This window comes from Bos indicus x Bos taurus, chromosome 10, assembly GCF_003369695.1.
Source record: "Bos indicus x Bos taurus breed Angus x Brahman F1 hybrid chromosome 10, Bos_hybrid_MaternalHap_v2.0, whole genome shotgun sequence".
Taxonomy (NCBI): Eukaryota; Metazoa; Chordata; class Mammalia; order Artiodactyla; family Bovidae; genus Bos; species Bos indicus x Bos taurus.
Genome location: NC_040085.1, coordinates 29,153,680 through 29,174,321, shown reverse-complemented (window position 1 = coordinate 29,174,321; position 20,642 = coordinate 29,153,680). Strand labels below are relative to the sequence as shown.

Here is a 20,642-nt window from a genome sequence, read left to right as displayed (position 1 = left end):
TGTCAGATGTTCCCCAAGTCAGCTGCCTCCTTTACATTCCCACCTGCAGTATTTGAGGGTCCCAGTTTCTCCTGATTCTCTTTTATTGTCTTTTATTTGGTGCTGTTGTCAATTCTGCCTTATATGAAAAGCTTCTTACTAAGATTAGAAGAATTTTTACATTCCACTGCAGTTAGTGTCTCAATTTGTTTCTAACATTGAAGAAATGAAGGGCGATCAGTTCTTATCTACCGTAACTGTCACGTTTACTTCTTGTTTCACCCAGCTTCCTGGAATCTTAGTACAAATCAAATAATAATGATAATAATCATTTTGATGTATGTCTCCAAATTCATAACCATTTTAGTTCAAAACCCAAAAAACTATCCCATAGCTTAAGCTCAGTGAAGGCAAGCCCCTTATCTTTCACTTTTTCTTATAAATTTTGTGTACAGCTTGTGGTGACTGTGCAGTTCAGTTCAGTCACTCAGTCGTGTCCAACTCTTTGTGACCCCATGGACTGCAGCACACCAGACTTCCTGGTCCTTCATGTTCTCTGAGTCAGTGATACCATCCAACCATCTCGTCCTCTGTTGTCCCCTTCTCCTGCCTTCAGTCTTTCCTAACATCAGGGTCTTTTCCAGTGAGTCAGCTCTTCATACCAGGTGGCCAAAGTATTGGAGCTTCAGCTTCAGCATCCGTCCTTGCAATGAATAGTCAGGGCTGGTTTCCTTTAGGATGGACTGGTTTGATCTCCTTGCTGAAGAATCTTGCTCCTCAAGATTCTTCTCCAGCACCACAGTTCAAAAGCATCATTCTTTGGCACTCAGCCTTCTTTATGGTCCAGATTTCACATCCACACATGACTACTGGAAAAACCATGGCTTTGACTAGATGGACCTTTGTTGGCAAAGTAATGTCTCTGGTTTTTAATATGCTGACTAGGTTGGTCAGCAAGTATCTTTTAATTTCATGACCGCAATCACTGTCTGCAGTGATTTTGGATATTTTGAATATTGATTTTAATATTCAATAAATATTAAAATAAATTTAATATTTGCTCTACAGTGGTGCTTGTACAATAAATATTAAATGAGAATGTGACTCGTCTTATGTGTAAAAGGGTTTAATGTTTATAAAACATAGGCTGATAATTTTTCTTAATTATGCGCAGGTATCTGACAAATTTGGTTATTCTTTTTAATGTGCAGATGAACAGGAGACTGAAGATGTGACAGAAGAATGTAAAGAATCTTAAGCACTGACTTGCTGGGTTGTGCTTTTAAGAGAGTTGGTAAATTAAGTTAAACCACATTTTTTTCCAAATTCTTTTAATTCAGTGAATGCATTATAGAGACTATTCCTCAAATGACGATTTTAATGTTTAGATTCTCTCTTTCTGGATCATATTTTGTGGTATTTTTTGAGACTTGTGGTAAATTGCTCACTGGTTTTTCCTCATTGAAATTCCCAGGAAAATTGTTTTTTTATTGCATTATAGAAACCAACATTTTATGTATGTGTGCTATGGTAAAACTAGTTGAAATTTTATGATTGTTTTGTATTTGATATTACACATTACTACTTTGTTGGGGTTTAGACAGGTTTGTTGACCATGACTTGTAGTTTTGCCCTGATTTCCCTTCTTTCCTTCTCTCTATGCCTGTTAAATAAGTATAGCTTGCTGTGAAGAGAAATGATTTTTCCCAACAAAACAATGTTAGGCTATCCTTACTATCTTATTAGTAGTGGTACTTTTCATAAGCAGAAGTTTGACTGAATTATTTAATATATGACGTTTAGTTTGTTATCGTCTTTCAGAGTTTACCTTTTAGAATTCAGCAAATAAAGATCAGCTGGTTTTAAAAAAGCTGTATTACTATTTTAAGAGAGAGGGTTTGTTAGTTACAAGTCAGTAACCTGAATTTATGAGAACATTTTATGTCTTTTCCAAACGATGTGCTTCTGATATTTGATTGATAAGTATGTGTGTGTGTGAGAGAGAGAAAAAGAGAGGGAGAGGGAGGGAGAAAAGAGGAGAGGGAGATAGATGGCGAGGAGATAGTTTATGGCTTTATAGTATATTTCTCCAAATGGTATTTGGGGCATAGTGGACCTTTATGTTACAAAAGTTCAACAGAGGGTAGGAAAGCAGAATGATTACGTAATTAATTTTACCCTTGAAAGGAATGAGACCCTTCCATAGCATGTAAACTGAAGGTACCTACCTCTAACAAAGAGCTGGCAAGCTGAATTTGTATAATATACTCAATAGGCTCCGAATTAAATGAAAGATTACCTTGATAAGAAAGAAAATGTTCTTTAAAAAGCAGTGTTTTTATTTTAAATTTCCCTCTAGACCTGAGTGTTTGCCCCCAGAAATGGTAGAGAAAAAGTATGAAAGAGCAAGAGCTAACTCATTTCAGGAATAAATTTAGGATCTTAAAATTTGAGTTTTTTTTTTTTTTTTTTTTTTTACTTATGATTCCTCAAGAAAACTACTGGCACCACCTTTATTGTAAATTCCCATAGGACCTAGAGTTTATTGCCCTTCAGTCCAACTCTGAAACGCATGACAATAAACTCCTACAGAAGGAGAGAGCTATCACCCTGATGGCATAGTTTAAATTTTTAACAAGTCCTTTATTTCAGTACAACATGATTCGAAGGTCAGTCTTGGAGTGCATATGGAGCATTCCTGGTCAGAAAGCTCCAGGTCCCAGTGTCTTCTGTCCCATCCTGATACTATCAGTTACTTTTGTTTCGTTACTTAAAAGTGAATTCAAATTCTCTCCCAAGACTTCACCTGCTGAGCTGCTCTGAGAATGAATGGTGTCATGTTTCAAAGAATATTTCTTTCAAATCAGTTTTCCAAAGTTTATAACCAACACCTTCCAGTTCCTGATTCTTCACCTAGATACCATAAAGTGATTTGGCAATTTATACTTATATATGACTATACAATTTATACTTATTTATGTTTCTAGAACGAGAGAGAAAAGTCAATAAGGGGAAAAAAGATTCTGTCTCACTCAGCCTGTCCTTTTTGTGTAATGGACCTCAAAGGGAGATCTTTAGTCATAAAAATTTTTATTCTAAAATTTTTAAAAATTCTTTTTAAAACTAAAAATTGGATGGTATTCTACATTCATGGTTAGTGCACCTGAAGCTCAGGTTCTGCTTTTTGTAAGGCTTTGGCTTTCTCTTCACAAAATAAGTTGATATTTTATGTGTGTGTGTGTACATATATGTGTGTGTGTGTGTATGTGTATATATATATTAGGATTTATTCCCAATTCTCCCTCTCTTAAGTCGTCTTTCTGACCAAAGGCATAGTCACTCTCCAAAATGTGGTATCTATAGAATTTGACCCAGCTTTTCAAGGACACTTTGTCTTTCACTAACATTTCTAAAGCTTCTTCACAGCCTGGTGTCCTCATTCATGGGTCGGAAGATGTAGCTGTGAGTATGTGCTTCACTCCTGTTTTCCTTTTTATTTTCAGGAACAGAACTGGGCTTTGAAAAGGATTCGATAAATGACATTTAGTGACATTAGTAAAATATAAACTTATATCCTTTTGAGTCTCACATCTTGTGGGGGTGGTCATTTCTCATTGCTTGTTTTTAGTATGATAGGCTAATTTATTTTGTTCTTTTATTCCACAAATCCAGCAAATACGTCATCTAAGCAACTGCGTCTTAAATTGTAAAGGAACTGTGAACGTTACTGTTAACTGTGATTTCTTTTTGTGTATGCTCTATTGGCTTAAGGATACAGTTTACCCATACCTCATAACATAAGGCCAGAAATCAAATAAACACGGATACAGTAAGTATAAATATAAATTTCCATATGATTTATTGTTGTTCCTTGTACATAAGAAACAGTAATATACAACTTACACTGCTTTAGAATGTAAAATGGATAAAAATGTGTACAAAAAAGCACATTCCTAGAAAATATTGGCAAATAGTAAAAACAGGGAGGAGGGTAACAAGCAAAAAACAAATCAACAAAACAAAAAACGAACAATTCTTCAATTCAGTGTGCAAACATTTTATAAAAATAGAAATACTAACTCTACAGGCAGTATTTCCTGATAAATTATTTAAATAGCATATCTACACAATCTGAGATATCTATTCCAAAGGCATTGAGAAAATAATTTATAAAAATAAAGCAACAGTATACAAGATGATAGAAAAAAAACAACTTTCAGAAAACGTATATAACATTTCAATGCTATTTCCTTACTGGGAATACTTTTCTGCAAAGAATTTTTATACTATGTACAACATTGATTTTTTTTTTTTTTTTTTAGGTACTACAGTAGCTTTAAGTTTGTTAGACACTTAAACTCTTTCTGTTTGATCCCAAAATTCTTTACTCAGTCACACAACAAATGAGGTAATATTTGTATACAAGTTTCACCTTTGTCATTTTTTTCTTTTGGAAAAAGGCAAAAATAATAAATGTAGATGCTTTTCATCTCCCTGGAAATAGGCACAAGGGATGGGATAAGACAGTATTAATGGCCTCTTGGCTTTCTTTGCAAACTAAAAACACTTGCAAATGGACAACCAAGTAATTCCACTTGGGAAAAAAAAAGGAAAAAAGAATTCCAAATCATCCAGTCTAAGCACAAGGTGAAGAGCAGCTGGCTATGCTGGCTTCCTTGTGCCATTCCTGTGAAAGATTTGCTGATCGATCTCAACTACCTGCTCTCAAACACTTTCCATATGAAACTAGATTCCAGGTAGAACAGAGTTAATAAATAATCTGTATTTACAATCTTACAGTCATAATGACTTGTAGCAAAGATGATATGGATAGTCCTTACGCTTCTTCCTGTTCCATGAATAGTCTTTCAGACAGATCCCCCAGAATAAGTAAAAAATAAATAGTTTACATTGTAAAGTGTTTGTTTAAAACACTAAAAACTACAGTCCAAAAGAGACAACTGGAAAACTCCATGATGTTCAGGAAAAAAAGAGAAAGAAGGAATGTCTTAGTTGATAATTTTGTGCCTTTCTAACCATAAAAATACAAGCATGGCTGCCCGTCCCTTGGGAGACAGCCTGGTGCTCGCTGAGATGGTGGGTATTCTTATTTTGCTGCTACATCTGCAGAAGCTACGTCTGGAATACAACTGACAATTTCAATAGAACCAAGCTGCAGCAGCTGGCCCTGCCTTGTGTCGGTTTAACTCCGACTCCCTGTTCTGGTCACTACAGGTGATGTGTTAAGGGGTGGAAATCTGGGAGGAAGTCCAGAAGCCAGTCTTTTCCTTCCTTCCCTGCTCCTATTTAAGTGCCTATTTATGTGGGTTAATCAGCTAACACCGGTCAGCATCATGAAATCCAGCAATAGTCTTTCAATCCCCTGAAAATGATTTAGTACCAAAAATGTAACAGTTCCTCCATATTTTCTTCATACAATCATCTCTTGGGTATGCATCCTCCCCTTTGGGCTTTGGCCCCCCCGCCCGCCCCCATTCCAGAGGGAGTAGGTCAGGGCTGGTTTTGTTTGTCAATTCTAGTGAGTCCTCCCTTCTCTCACATGCCTGAAAACATTTTGGAGTCCACTGCTCAGAGCTGGCCTCACAGTCGCATTCTGCTCTGACAAAAGCAGAGTGGGACAGGCACCTTCCAACCAAAGCATGTGGATGCTTTTGCTTTTGCAAAAGCCAACCAAAGTCATTGTTTGTCTCCTTGGAAGATTCTTCTCAGTCAGAGGCTGAATGCAGGGTCTGATTTGGAAAATTGCATTTTCTTGAGGCAAGTCACATGTTCTAGGAGTCCACACTCATGCAAGCAGAGAGCAAAGGCAGGCAGCGAGGCGCGATCCTGGGGGTTTTCTAAAGCCCATGGTTCCAGAAGGTGCAATACCAGCATTGGTTATGATCAGTCTTTTGATCAACAGTTTGATGATTAGGAGTCTGTGAAATAAATATATAAACACATAAATATATCAACTAATTCACTGAGGCACTGTCATCTTAATATCCACTAATACATTAACAACCTTGGCACAGCTCTACTTTTATAATGGCAAAGGTATATTTTGAGATTGGTAGTTTATAAAATTACACATTAATGTGTTTGAACACCATTGCGAGGTGTTTGATATAGCATAACCTTCCAGAACTTATGCTCTGCTTTCTAGGGCTTTCATTATTTCATTTTTTATCACTGTGTCTTCAACAGCAAGATAGAAACAACCCCGTGTCTTACACAGCCTTTATATCAGCCTCTTGCATGACCGACGTTCTTGATACTGGTCTGAACTAGGGATTTCACCTACATATTCACTGTCATTTTGCTCCTACCTCTGCATTCATATTTCAGGTCGGAGAAGAACACCATTTCTTGAGAGAAGACGAACAAGCCTAGCCTCCCACCAGCATAGGTTTTGTCATAGATGGGTCCTGAGTCAGCCATGATTTTCTTCCCTTCATACATTACCACTCTGCGGGAAAAAAGGAAATCACCTTAGTGCCACCCCTTACCTTTGGTCCCCTCCTCCCTGCCTGTCAGTATGACTTAAGGGATATTTAATCAGAGCAATCCTACCTGATGAAACCTGTCTTTGGCCTGTGGCTCAGATGCCATCTGTAGGCAGTGAAATCTTTCCAGCCAATGTGACGAGGGTCATGCCACAGTGTGCGCACCTGGAGGAAAAGGAAAAGCAAAGGTTGAAACAGCTTCATTATAAGATTTATGGTAGATTCCATGAAATGGAATGGTACTTGAAATGGTACTTGAAAAGGTACTGAGTTGACCTAAACTAGAGGGCTGCAATGTAGGATTTTTTTCCCCAAGGGCTTTATTGGCTATGTAACCTTGAATGTGCATATCAGCAAAGAGAAGGGACGTTGACATTTTTGTTTGTTTGAAGAGGCTAAAACAAACAGTTTGAGCCTTTTGATTTCAAGTGAGCTACCCTCTCAGACGCTAGGATGGTTTTTGCAATGCAGAGCTTAATGCTACAGTTGGTGATGCTGGGAACGTGATGTCTAAGACTCCCTGGTGGGAGGCTTGGCCAAACACAGCCTCCCTTCCCCTCCTGCAGGGTGCTGTTCTCACCTGGCCAGAGGTGTTTCCTGTGTGCCACAGGGCATTCCGCAGGTGCTCGCCAGGCCCCGTGGTGGAGTTTACAACCTTCACGGAAAGTCCAGAGTACCCCTGAGCCCTCGTGGGGTTGGTGTCCCAGTAGGACTGAGTGACTTGCTTCCACATCACAACATAGAAGCGGCTGCTGGACTGGTAGCCAAACACAAAGCCGGCATAGTCGTCGTCCCTCTCGGTGTTGATGAAGAAGGTGCCACTGAAGTCCACGGCGTTAAATTCGTCATAACCTGGAAGAGGAGGCCACACCCAGGTTAAAACCTGCAGCCTTCAGGAGGTTCTCTGTCACATTCCCAGCCATTTTTAGCACGCATGGGGACACATGCAACTGCCTGCTTTTACATTGGCTTCTTTCCCCTGTACACACTGGCCTTTCGTTTGAAGAACTCTCTACTCACCTACAGCAAGTCCAGGGTCACAGTTGACAGTCTGGACGAGTTCTTTACCCTGATGGCGTACAACCCAGTTAGGGTCATTCTGGGATGTCCCTTTGGGATCTAGAGGAATCATCTGGAATCGGCGGAAATCAGTCTCACTGATATCAACATTTTCGGGACAGATGTCATCAATGTCTGGCACCTTGTCCTGGTCAAAATCATCTTTGCAAGCATCACCTCGACCATCACCTAAAGGCAGAAAGGCAAGAGTTCAGTGAAATTCCAAAATACCATTACTGGTGCTAGAAATTCCCTGTCTTGTCAAAGTTAACATTCAGTCTCTTCATCCTCAAATGTATTCAGCTTTGTTTTTATTTCCTCAATCCAGACAGCCATGGTTTCAGTTACTCGCTTTAAAGGTGGCTCCAGTGACTCACCATCAGAGTCCTTCTGGTCAGGATTGGGCACCAGCCTGCAGTTGTCCCGGTCATCAGGAATGCCATCATTGTCGTCATCATGGTCACAGGCATCGCCTTTGCCATCCTTGTCATGGTCAGCCTGGTTGGCGTTGGGCACGTAGGGACAGTTGTCCAGATTGTTCTGGTGGCCGTCTTCATCAATATCCTGATTGTTGTCACAGGTGTCTCCAATGCGGTCCGAGTCAGAGTCGAGCTGAAAGAGCCAGAGGGTGAGTTGGAACGTGAATCGCTGATGCTCAAGAAAACTTACGGAGATTCTCCAGTGTCTGATAAGACCAGTGAGGTTTCACATCTATATCAACAAATCTTAAATGTTTTATTCTTGATCCTTGTATGTATTAGACAGTTTTTAAAGGGATATTTGAAAGTTCTTTTAAAATAGAAAACTTTCTAAATAAAATTAAATAGAAAGCATCATTTCATCACTAAGGATAGAATGCCATATTAACTACTTATATCTTAATAGATGAATTGAATGCTCTGGGTACAATTTATGTTCTATTCAAATTTTCAGTTAGGAAATTGTTGACACGTCAACTTCTACTCCAGGTCATTAAATCATGGCAACATGCGCTGCTTTTCATACATACTGGGTAACCTGTATGGTGGGATAAATCATTTTGTTCTCTTTTCGGTATTTGGTTTTACACATCTAGTCCAAAAGGATTGTCCAGTGTTGGCTCAGGTAAAGTCAAAATTCTAATTTTTTTCAAAACCATATTTCTCAGAGTACCTTTTTTACCTTATTCATTACATATGGAATGCTTACAGATTATTTATACAGAAATTACAATTTTGCTTGCCAGTATTTATGCTCTTTGCCATTAAGATTTGTACATGATGAATTGTTATAAATTTTATTATCATCTGAAGAACCAACACCTTATCCAGGGAGGTTAAATGGCACTGAGGTTTAATTTACAGTAAGACTCAAATTCAAAACAGATGACCCTCAATGCCTTTTGATCAAGAATGCTATCCCAAATCATTCATGCTTTCCTCTATTTCCCCAAAGCAGTTCATCCTGGTGCTTTTTGTTTTAGAGAAAGTCGTAGAGCAAATAGTAGGAGAGTTTCTGGATTCCTCCAGAAATTAGCTGGCTTTATCATTTCTTGAATCTTTTAAAAAATATTTGCATTTATAAAAAGGTGGTTTCTAAATTTCCAGAATAATGGCTTTTAGGGGAAAAAAAAAGCCCTAAGTTTCACACCGAGAAAATAATGATGAGCGATTATACCAGAAAAGAAACACCTTCAGACATGGAACTTGTTCTGGCTATGTCTGTTTGCAGCACTCCGTAGCACCGGTACAGAATTATGTGTTTGCAATGCCAAAACACTTGAAGAATGACAAAGAAATCCCTGGATTTATTTTCTTGCAGTCAGATTATATCATGAGCCATGAAAATGGCTGTGTATCTTGCTTAGGGATATTTTCTTCCATCTCTTAGTTTCAGACATGATTAATATTTCTGTACAGTTGTCAGTCACAGATTTCTGCTTTGTATAATTTATCTTAACAATGGTAGATTCCACTGAGCAAATCATGTGGGCTTCTTATAGAGGATAAGATTGAAGTTACAAGACTGTCATGCTAAAGACCTATGGAACTCTGCAAAGAGCTTAGGTCAGGCAAACTGTTCACATGAAAATGCTGTAATTGGCTATGAGATCACTGACAGCCGTGGTAGTGAAAGTTTTTGAACTTAAACTCTTCTATTTTTAAAAGTGGTTTAGAAAGGGATATTCTAACAGTTTACTGAAAGATTCTGAAAGGAGTCTACGTACCTGGTCTGGATTGTGTTCCAGGGGGCAGTTGTCACACTGATCACCAACCCCGTCCATGTCAGTGTCTTTCTGGTCCACATTGTAGACATACTGGCAGTTGTCCCGTTCATTGAGGATACCTGCAGAGAACACGGGACAGATAAGAGCTGGAATCTTTAGCCTCAGCTGTTTCAACCAGACTGCACACTAACAGCCAGCGCTGTTCAAGGCTGAGAGCTGAATGCCGTCACAGCTGCCTACGGGCTGGCTGGAATCAGGTAGCGCCTTACCGTCCCCATCAATGTCAGCTGCACAGGCGTCTCCTTCCCCATTGTTATCTGTGTCAGCCTGGTCTGGGTTGTGGTTGTAGGGGCAGTTGTCACAGCGGTCTCCCACGTCATCTCTGTCATAGTCGTACTGGGCTGGGTTGTAATGGAATGGACAGTTGTCCTGACAAGAGAAGAAGCAGAGCATTGTACAACTTGGTCCATGAAACTAGCCTCAAATCACATGCATAATATATATAAAACCGTGAAAATCTGCAACAATCATTTTCTACTTGGTGGATATACTAAGTCCCCTGTAAAATGATCACTGCAAAAGTTAAAAGCCAGGACATAATGAATGAAAAATGAATTTCTGTTGGTTATGAGTCAGTGAGATGTAAATAGAAACTCAACATCTCCATTCTCCGGTGCAAGCAGAGAAAACCTTACTGTGACCTAAAGACATTTGAAACCAATATGGGGAGCAAAGTGTCATTTGCTCACACATAGTAACTTTTTGCTCCAACTAGGGGAAAGGCAAGCTATGATGAAAAATAAAACCCTCATTTAAAAATTCTCTTGGCAACATTTATATCTTAAAACTACAGAATCACAATGAATAATTTCTGATGACTAGATATCAGTAATTTTGTTGAATCTTAAGGGTTACAGGCTGTTGCTGAACACAAAAGCTGAAAGAGGAATGGAAAACAATTTTACCCTGTCATCTGGAATCTTATCATTGTCATCGTCATCATCGCAGGCATCGCCGATTCCATCCTTGTCATAGTCTTCCTGCCCTGAGTTGGGAAGGTTGGGGCAATTATCCTGGAAAGAGAAGACACATTGCAGCTGCAGTTTGCAAGCCTTTTGCTCAGCTCATGCACTAAAGCGTGCACCGAAACACTGCAGACAGAACTGAATACTACTTTGTGACAGCAAGTATTTTCAATGGGAAGACAAAAAAGTTTGCTTGGAGGAGCTATACACACACACACACACACACACACACACACACACACACACACGCACACACACACGCACACACACACACACAAATACTTTGTATAAATGTTCTAAACTTTATATATGCTGGGAACATGGGTCATGCTCTGCTGGCATTTGGTAGAGAAATGAACTTTTTTTGGACAACATAATCGACTGTGGAACACAATTGCCCAAAGGGCCTGTCCCATTCATGTTCTTGGCATGAAGTGACTTAATAAGAATTAGTGTTCCTCTGCCTTTGGATGATTTGATCTTTCAGTTCCATTCCCCAAGTTTAAGCAATTCCTCAGCTCATCCCCTTGATGTGGTTTCTGGAGGCGGGTGAGGGCGGGCTACCTTTCTGCAGTGGTAAGTTGCGTTGGCCACGCACAGCAGGTCCTCATTGGGCCAGCCGTCCAGGTCTGTGTCCTCCCCGCAGATGATGCCGTTGCCGGCGTAGCCAGGCTTGCACTCGCAGCGGTACATGGGGTCGCTGTAGTGGCCCAGGTAGTTGCACTTGGCGTTCTTGTTGCAGTCGTGTGTCCCGTCTGTGCAGGGGTTTCGGGGCTTGCATACCTGAAGGCACAACATTCTCAAGTTAAGGCAGAGCCTTGGAGGGTCCCCAGCTCCCCACTGCCTCTGGACAGAGATCCATGGGAAGAGTGCGAGTCCTCCCCATCCTCCCCTGGGAATGTCGATGCCAGGTTATAGGCTGACATGGCTTTATGTGTGTTTTCCTTGAACTTGCACATCACCCTGGCACTTACAAATCCATCCACTCACAACTCACTCCAGAGCAGCATGGTCAAATGTGATGGACCAATTTTCTCTGCTGGATGAACAATTCATTTTCTAGTCCTGTTTCTAAAAGCCAGATTGACACTCACCCCCTTCCCTACTTTCCCTGAAGGGTGTGAGAGGACATTCCCTGCATTCATGCCCCCCCCCCCAACTCCCATCTACTAGTCCCCTCTGCTCTACCTGCTTGTTGGCGGCGGCATGTTCCACGCCCCGGCCAAAGGGCTGCGAGCCAGTGAAGCGCGGTGGGCAGGGCAGGCAGTTGTAGCCGGGGTCTGTGTTCTCACACCTGTGCTCTCCATTGTGGTTGAAGCAGGCATCAGGGACTTCTTTGCACTGTGGAAGAAACAGGTTTGTTCATGTTTAGAGAATACTGCCACAAGAAGTGACCAAGGCAGATGAGATGCTTTCCTAGGTCTGGTAGCTCCCAGCTCCTCACCTCATCAACGTCTTTGCACTCGACTCCATCTCCACTATAGCCTGGGGGACAGGCACCACACTTCCAGCTGCCATCAGGGTAGCTGGTACACTGGACACCAGCAAAGCAGGGATTGGACAGGCATCCGTCTGAGATAAGAGTGACAGGCAAATGTGGGTCTCAGCTGCTGTTACTGCCATTCTGGTCACTTTAAATGGGGGTATAATATTGTAAGGTCTGTGTAACTGCTAACTTTTGAGATTATGTTGTCCATCTGGCATTTTAATCAAACCACTCAGGACCATCCAAACTGAACCCCCATGAAAGCTGACCATGCCATTAAGTGGTTTTGTCCTGGGCTGCCTGGGCTGTGTGGCTTACCAATGGGACAGTCCTGCTTGTTGCAGATCTGGTTTTCTGTCACATCACCAATGCAGTCCTTGCCTCCAAACTGGGGTGTGGGGTTGTTGCAGAGCCGGCTACGTTTCTGTACCCCTCCTCCACAGGTGACAGAACAGATGTCCCATGGTGACCAAGGTCCCCAGCCTCCATTGACTGTAAGAAAATGAACCACAGGCCAAAGCTAAGACCAATTTTCAAACACTTTACCTTCATAGGAGACTCTCCTGAGTGTGTTCAAGAAACCTCCATGACCCTGACACATGGTAAGGATGTCTGGGAAGAGGGTGAGTCTGAAATGGTTCTATTTGTCGTTAGAAGAAGCTGCTGTGCCCTGCAGGGCTGTGCTTCTGTTTGTTTCTCTAGGAGGCAACCTCCCCCCATCCGTGACTCATGGATGCCAGGCAGCCAGCAGGATGGAGCTGCCAGCATCATGCCGGGGGATGCATGCACTTACTGGGGCAGGAGTCTTTCTGGCAGGCTTTGGTCTCCCGGGCTTTGCCCTCACATGGCTTCCCATTCATCTGGGGGCTGGGGGAGTTGCAGAGCCGGATCCTTGTGATCACACCGTCTCCACATGTTACGGAGCAAGATGACCATGGGGACCAGTGGCTCCAGCCGCCATCCTGTTTAACTAAAGGACAAACCTGATGGTTATATGGTGCTTCCCACAAGCCAAGCTCTATGTTAACTCTTTAAATGCATCCTCTAAACCAAATCTTCAAACTCGCCAAACTAAAAATCTTTAAACTATTTTTACCCCCAATTTACAGATAAGGAAAGAGCCTCAGAGAGGACAAGCTGTGCTCAGGGGCTCACAGATAAGGCAGAGAACTGGGATTAGATCAGAGCCTAGAACCTGTGCCCTCAACCTCTGTGCTCTGGAGTTGCTATTGGTGACAACAGGGACAAGTCAGGTCTCTACATCCCCAAGTGGCCAAACACTTACATCTCTTGTCACACTCCTGGATGTGGCAGGTCCGCGTCTGCACAGAGGAGCCCTCGCATCTGTTGTTGAGGCTGTCGCAGGAGCGGCCACGCTGCTGGATTCCATTGCCACAGGTCACAGAGCAAGAGGTCCACTCAGACCACGGGGACCAGCCGTCGTCTGCAGAGTCGCTGGCTGCTGAGCAAATGGGTGCATTTAGTGTGTTATCATGAAAACAAGCTATTCTTTGGACTGCTCTGCTCAGGACTTTCTTCCCATTCCAGAGAGTGAAAAGCAATATATTTGTTAGGCCAATGGCCAAGTGGTCATTCTGTGCACAGCTTTGGGGTAATTGCATGCTTTGCCTGGGTTGGTATAGCTGAACCTTTCCCCCACATGTTTCTAGTCATCCTCGCCTCCTTCTTCCAGTCTGGATTTAAAATGAGTTTCCCTTTTTTGACTTAAGATGTCTTGGTAGGCATTTCTAGCCCCAGGCTTCCAAGAATACTTGGGTTTTAGGCAACTTATAGGAGTCACTTCTGACTTTCAGGAGAGCCCATGTGTTTGGCAGATGAATCTGAAGGCAGCGGAGCCGCTGTTGGCTCTGGCCCTGGATCAGTCATAAGGTCAGTCAGCGGGTGGCTCCTCTCACCCTAGCATTTGGGGCCTTTTCTGCACATATTTTCATAAGAGGGAAGTGTGTTTGTTTACCATCTGCCCAGGCGCCATGACTACAATCACGTTCTGTATCTGACAGGAGATAGAACTTGTTTTCTCTTGCCATCAGTTGGAAGTTTTCCTAGTAATTCCTGACTCAAAATTCAGTGCTCTGCTAGCCCCTAGCTAGCCTTGTTCCCTTTAACCCACATCTGAAGTGAATGCTGAACAGAAAGCAATGTACAAATGATTATGACAGTTCCAATGTCACTGATATCTCTGAAGGGAATTGGTTCTTCTGAGCTGTGATCCGTGTGTGTAGGAAACGGGGAGTGTGGGGGGTGTGGATGTGAAGGGTGAGTGCTACTTTCCTGTTTTATGCATCTTAGTTGTGATAAATCATTTCTATGACTTGTACTTACTACAGTGTCTCAGCAAAGTGATTAATTATACTGTCAGCAAAACCAGTACCAGATTGGGTACCATGAAACAATACAATTTCTTACAGAGCCCTGAGACTCAAACTACTATTTTTTCTTAGGTCTCCTATGCCTGTAGATAAAATGGGTAGAACTTTCAGGCCCAGTTAAGTCCATCAATTTCTCCAGTGAGCAGATTTTTCTTGACTCTAGGCCATAAGGTCAGATTCTAAATCCAGTTAACTTAAAGCTATTGCTGCTACCAATTCATCTCTTCTTTTCTCAAAGCACAGAATCATACTCAATAAACTATACTAAGGTTATTGTCTACACCATAATCCAGGGGGGTAATTAAGTTTAGTCATAATGGCATTTTTTTGGCTCTATACAGCAGACAAGCCATCAGCTAACCAGATGCTGCAGCAAGAAACTGAATGAAAACGTGACAGAGATGGGACTGGGATTCCAGCATTATGCACAATTGATCCAGTCGCTGAAGCATGGTTATGCAATCTTAGGAACTTACGCCAGCACCGTGGGCAGCATTCTCCATCCGGAACTGTGGCATTGGAGCAGGGCATGATGGGACAGGACACTTTTTTGCAGATGGTAACCGAGTTCTGCAGGGCAACAGTGAAGGAGAAATGGGTACTAAGCATATTGCAAGCAGAAGCTTACATACTGCAACATTTCAATTACAAGCTGAAATGTTGTCTGGGCTATAAACGCTCTAGTGGAATGATTTTAATAGAAGATCTGCCTGTCTTTGGCAGCCACCAGTACTGTGGAGACAGTTCTAGTGCTGCTTACTTGTCACTCCATCCCTCTAGAATTCTTCTTAATTGCCACTTAGTCACTTCTTCATGCACAGAACAGCATGAATTTATGCAATTGGAACCACCTAATATCATGAGTCAGATCTGTTACTCTGTGTCTAAAGTCAAACTCCTGAAACTCAGCCAGGACTTAAAAATTTTTTAATTACATCTTTATGGGGAAAAGAAGATCAATGAGCATCTTACTTTCTCATATATAAATATGGCTTTATATAATATTGGACAAGAATGGGAATTTAGTAAAGGTGACTCCCAAATCCAGCAATCCATGATTTGTAGTTAAGCTTGACTTTGCTCAATGAGCCAGTAACACCCCCCAAATCCCTCTGCCCCTGGCGTTAGGTAGCGGGTGAGCCAGAAGGACACATACGCTGCAGGCAGTACCATCTGAGGTAAGTGGATAGTTCTAACGACGTTGGGCTAAGTGATTTGAACAGCAGTCAGTACCGTATTAAAGAATCTCCATGTCATAGCTGAATATGAATCAGGTTTGGGGGAGAAAAGTTCAACTCGGTTTTACTTACCTGATATTCAACACTTAGCTTTTGAACTAAAGCAGGTAAGTTACCGAGATATTTAAATAGATATATTCTTTTAGATATTACTCTTAGCCTATGGTATAATTAAGACTTTGAAAACCTCTGAGCATTTAAACGATTTTATAGATGTCATAACTGCATCTTAAGAAAGAGACACCACTTGGGTATCCAGCCATGGAACATGAACAGAGCCTCTGCAGCCATCTGGCTGTCTCTTCAGAGAGTGCGCCATCCGTTCGTGTCGCAGTCCGTCGAGAGCCTTACCTGGCAGCGACACTCAGTGCAGCTGTCCACCGTCCACTCGTCGCCAGTCCTGTACTGCACTCCGTTGTGGTAGCAGAGTGGGGGCCTCCTCAGCTCGTTGGCCAGCTCTTTGTTCTCTTCGGTCTAAAAGGGGGAGAAAGGTTATTAGCATCGAGCCTCACTTTCAGTCCCTCAGCATCATCAGGGATACACATGCAGGGGCTCCTGCTAACAGGGGGCGGGTGGAGGCCACTGACCACTTTGCGGATACTGTCCTGCAGCGTGGTCACGATGGTGCGTAGACCCCTGAGCTCCAGGACCATGCTGGACAGCTCGTCACATGAGATGCCACAGATGGCTTGCAGGTCCTTTGTCTTGTGGCCAATGTAGTCGGTGCGGATGGCAGGGCTGGACCCATTCACCACGTTGTTGTCAAGGGTGACAAAGACACTGGTAGCTGCCAAGGAACAAAGGAAGACAGTGAGGAAAGTAGGAGAGTATCTTCAAGTAGATGCTCCCACCAGCCATCCCCTGGGCATCCTAAGTGTAAAAGACATTTCATTTTGGGTGAGGGAGGCAAAAGGAGGGGACCGTTGAGTGTGGAAAACTGTTTGAGGTCACCTTTATATAAAGGTAACTATGTTACCTGGGGTAATTTTTGCACAATCACCATTGCTTAAGTTTCTCAGCTTGTTTTGGGTGGAATGCCCTCAGTTCCCCATATGCCCTAAAAACAGAGGGATACTTACAGCTGGAGCAGCCTTTGTTCCTGAGGATGTCTTCTGGTGTGGTTCCAAAGACAAACCTTACATTCTGCAGCACCCCCTGTGAGCAGAGGATATACAGTGTTTGTAGAGTGTTGGTGGGGGCCGGGGGGGTCGGTGGGAGGGGGGACTGTTTACGCTAGAAGGAGCACACAACAGATGTTCTAACATTTGAAAAGAACTCCCTTTCAAGATCACCGTGTCAAAATAACACACCAAGTAACTGTTGGTGAATTGCCAAATTCACGGGAATTGCAAAATAACTTCAAAAATCTTAATTGTCTCTTCTGCCAAGTCTGCAGTCTTTTACAAAGAATTCAGTTATCGGCCTACTTGGGGATACAGGAAATGGAATCTGATATTGAGACCAGAGGATACAATGACACTCTCCAGTGTCAAACAGTTAAATGTGGGAGTTTCAAAGCCACAGACGGAAAGATCTAGAGGTTTAAGCAAGGAAGACACTGCAGCAGCAAATAGCCACTATTTTAATCTTTTCTTTGGGATCGGTTACATCCCCATGAGGAAGCAAATAGCCAAGTGGTATTTATCCTGCTCATAAAAAGTATCCACTTCAAGCAATATTATAATTGGTGCAATGCATTTGAAATTATTTTCTTGAGAAGAGCATAAAGAGTATTTAAGGTTTGAATAGGCAGTTACAGGAAAACCATTTCTTGTTTCCTTTAGAGGTTTTCAATGTCTGACCCCTAGAACACCAGCACCAACCTCACCTTGGAACTGGTTAGAAATGTAAATTATCAGGCCCCATCCCAGACCTATTGAATCCAAAACTCTAGGGGTGGGATGCAGCAGTATACATTTTAGTAAGCTCTCCAGGTGATTCTGATGCTCCCTACTGTGTGAGAACTACTGCTTTAGTGCATAGGCAATATTTCCTATACTGGAACCCCTGCCTCTCTTGTTATCACACTCCTGGTCATAAGCTGCCTAGCAGTTGACCCCGTGGATCAGGAATCAAAGCGGCCTCACCTGGAAATTGTCGTTGACACCTCCTTTGGCAATGCGGAGCCTGGCGATGCTGGCCAGGTCCCTGGTGAAGATGCTCTGGATGGGGACATCCAGCTCCGCATTCTCCATCTTCTCACAGTCGATGTACAGCTGGGCCCTGTCCTCCTGCACAAACAGGGTGATGCTCTTCCACTGGCCAGTCGCCAGGAGTGCTTCTTCCACCGACACCACATGCTGCTTCCCCTGCACGGTCAGGCTCAGGTCCAGGGTGCCCGCCTTGCCATTGGAGACCACGCTGAAGACCTGGCCAGAGTGGTCTTTCCGCTCCACAGCCAGCAGGGTACCCCGGGTCTTCTTCATTTGCCTCAGGGAGGCCAGGAGGAGGAAACCTTTCTCCGCCCGCACAGCATCCACTAGGTCTTGGAACTTCTTGTCAGGCACAGGGGGGATCAGGTTGGCATCCTCGATGCGGAAAGCTGGGCTAGAAGGGTCAGGGCCCTTCACCAGTCGGCGCCCAGAGCCCTTGCGGGCAGCTCCGGTGAGTTCAAAGATGTCAAACACACTGTTGTCTCCCCCAGACTCTGTTAGACAAGAGCAGGACACGTGGTGAGCGCTCTGGGTTGGGGGTGGGGTGGAGGCTCAGCTCTGGGGGGTGGAGGTGAGGCAGAGGGCTGGAATGAAAGCTCTTGACAGCCACTGGAAGAGCTAAATAAAGGGCACGGTCAGAGGCAACCGGCATCCTGAGGTTTGGTCAGGGCTCAGGGGAGAAGCAGCTGAGAGAGGAGTGCACAGGGAGGGAAGCGCACCTGGGGTAACCCGACCTCCTCCTCTTCCCTCCCCCCACACAAGATATTATACAGACTCACCTGGAATGCGGTTGGAGCCGCAGGCATGCAACAGGAGCAGGACACCGAGTCCCCAGGCCAGCCCCATGGTGGAGCTATTTGTGCCCAGCAAGGAGCCTGCAGCAAGGAGCACAGAGCCCAGGGTCAGAGGCTGCCAAGCAGGGAGTGTGGGCAAAATCCGGCTGGCCTTGGAGCTGGGGATCCCTGGGGATCCCCCTTTGGGCCCACATTTGCTGGAAGGAGGGGCAACCGTATTTACTTTGGAGAGAGCATCAGGAAGAAAGTAAGAGTTGAGGGGAGATTACCGCTTTAAACAGGTGTTGGGGGCAAGACCAACCACTGAGGAGGTGTTTTTCCTTGAGAGTTAAGGGTAAACACTGGACCAGGAGATGTAGTTTAGGGGCGCAGGGAGGCACAGTCCTTTTCTAGAGGACTGATAGGACTCGGGGAAAAGAAGAAAATCTTGGGGTGTCCTGGTGGGTTAGTCTGTGAACCCCAAGGCTGGAGAGAATGGCTCTGGAGCCCTTCCACAAGAAGAGTCCCCCAGAGGCTGGGAGCGATAGTATGGGGAAGGCAGAAAGTATTGAGATCCGGGGTTCCGGAGGCGCTGAAGCCTGGGAGCTCCAGGTGGCTGGCCAGGGCAGCACTCGTCCTCGGCGACCGTCCGGGAGTCCTTACCTGTGCGGACGCGGATGCAGCGGCCGGGGCTGGCGACAAGGGCGCAGCGACGGGATAGAGCGCTGTAGAGGCGCGGGGTGGAGGCCGTGGATTCGGAGGCTGCGGCTGGGAGAGCTCGCCAGGGTGGGCTCTCAGCGGCCGGCCCGAGTGGAGTGGCTGGCGAAGCGGAGGAGCCGCGCTCTTTTAAAGGGGCGCTCACATTCCTGGGGTTTCCTCTGACCAATGAGAGGCCGCGGGGCAGGAAGCGGGAGGGGGGCCAGTCTGGGTTCCTCTCTCCGCCCCCCGCTGCCTGGCGCACAACTTTCCAGCTAGAAGGTGGAAGGGGGGCGGCGGGGGTCGGGGCCTAGGAGCACTGGAACTTCTCAGAAAAATAGGTGCCCGCCCACGCGGCCTTGGCGCTCACGGGCTCAGCACTTTGGCTCTGGCGCCGAGCGGCCCCAAGCCCTGTGCGCGCATCCCGAGCCGACAGGCCCTAAGCCACCCAACCCAAGACCCTTAAGAGAGGCTTTCAGGCAAACTCGTCCCCTTGAATGCCTGCGCGACGGCTGAAGGGTGGACACTTGGGGAGCGAACCCGTTTGTACAGAAAAAAATAAGCCCAACGGGGTAAATGGGACCAAGAGGGAATCAGTAGTTGAAGGAGTTCCCTTTTGGGTACTTGTTGATCCTTGTCCATCCATCCAGGTGGGGTGGGGACCACGCGACCCGCTTAGCGCCGCGCCCCTGCCCTCGCCCCACGCCTGCCCTCCGCCTGTCCTCCATGGACGTGAGTGGGTGTCGCACTGGCCAGCAGTGCGGGTACCGGCTCGGCTTCCCACGCGTGTCAGGGCAGCCTTTCCGCAGGGGCTTGCCGCCCGAGTTCCCGGGAAAGTGCCATTCCCCCAAGTGCTGCGGCGCTTCCACGGCTGGCCGCTTGGGGGCGATGTGCGAATTCTGATCAAGGGGATGCGAGCGGACAGCTTCTTTCTAGTCAGGAATGTTAAGGAAACGTACTTATTCTTACCGACTTTCCTAAAGCCAAATTGGAAATTGTGTCTTGAAAAACAGTTTTTTGTGCCCACTCGTGCTGCTTAACGTGACTTCTGGTTGGAGGATTTGCAGCACCATCTGGCTCCAGAGTCTTGAACTATTTACAGAATGGACTCATGGAGTAATAAATTACCTT

General features: G+C 44.5%; 2 protein-coding genes across 3 annotated transcripts in view; one reads left to right on the top strand and one right to left on the bottom strand.

Moving 5' to 3' along the window:
- Positions 1–4,323, top strand: part of FSIP1 (fibrous sheath interacting protein 1) — a 218,228-nt gene extending 213,905 nt beyond the window's left edge. Inside the window, exon 12 of the mRNA XM_027553499.1 lies at positions 1,191–4,323. Coding sequence (XP_027409300.1) covers positions 1,191–1,237 — 47 coding nt within the window. The 3' untranslated portion in view covers positions 1,238–4,323. The remainder of the gene's footprint in view (positions 1–1,190) is intronic.
- THBS1 (thrombospondin 1) lies at positions 3,814–19,640 on the bottom strand. 2 transcript variants are annotated; one of them, XM_027553497.1, is made up of 22 exons: positions 19,479–19,640; positions 18,822–18,917; positions 17,977–18,536; positions 16,969–17,044; positions 16,477–16,676; positions 16,241–16,363; positions 15,128–15,221; positions 13,547–13,723; positions 13,055–13,231; positions 12,580–12,753; positions 12,220–12,347; positions 11,964–12,116; positions 11,340–11,558; positions 10,716–10,823; positions 10,020–10,179; positions 9,751–9,869; positions 7,922–8,156; positions 7,506–7,733; positions 7,066–7,337; positions 6,553–6,650; positions 6,309–6,448; positions 3,814–5,918 (listed from the first exon to the last, which is right to left on the bottom strand). In XM_027553497.1, exons 2-22 carry the CDS (start codon positions 18,886–18,888, stop codon positions 5,911–5,913), a joined length of 3,516 nt encoding a protein of 1,171 aa, XP_027409298.1. In that variant the 5' UTR covers positions 18,889–18,917; positions 19,479–19,640; the 3' UTR covers positions 3,814–5,910. The 2 variants fall into 2 exon arrangements, with proteins under 2 accessions (XP_027409298.1, XP_027409299.1); XM_027553498.1 differs by having other exon boundaries at positions 13,547–13,720.
- Between the last annotated feature and the right edge of the window lie 1,002 nt (positions 19,641–20,642).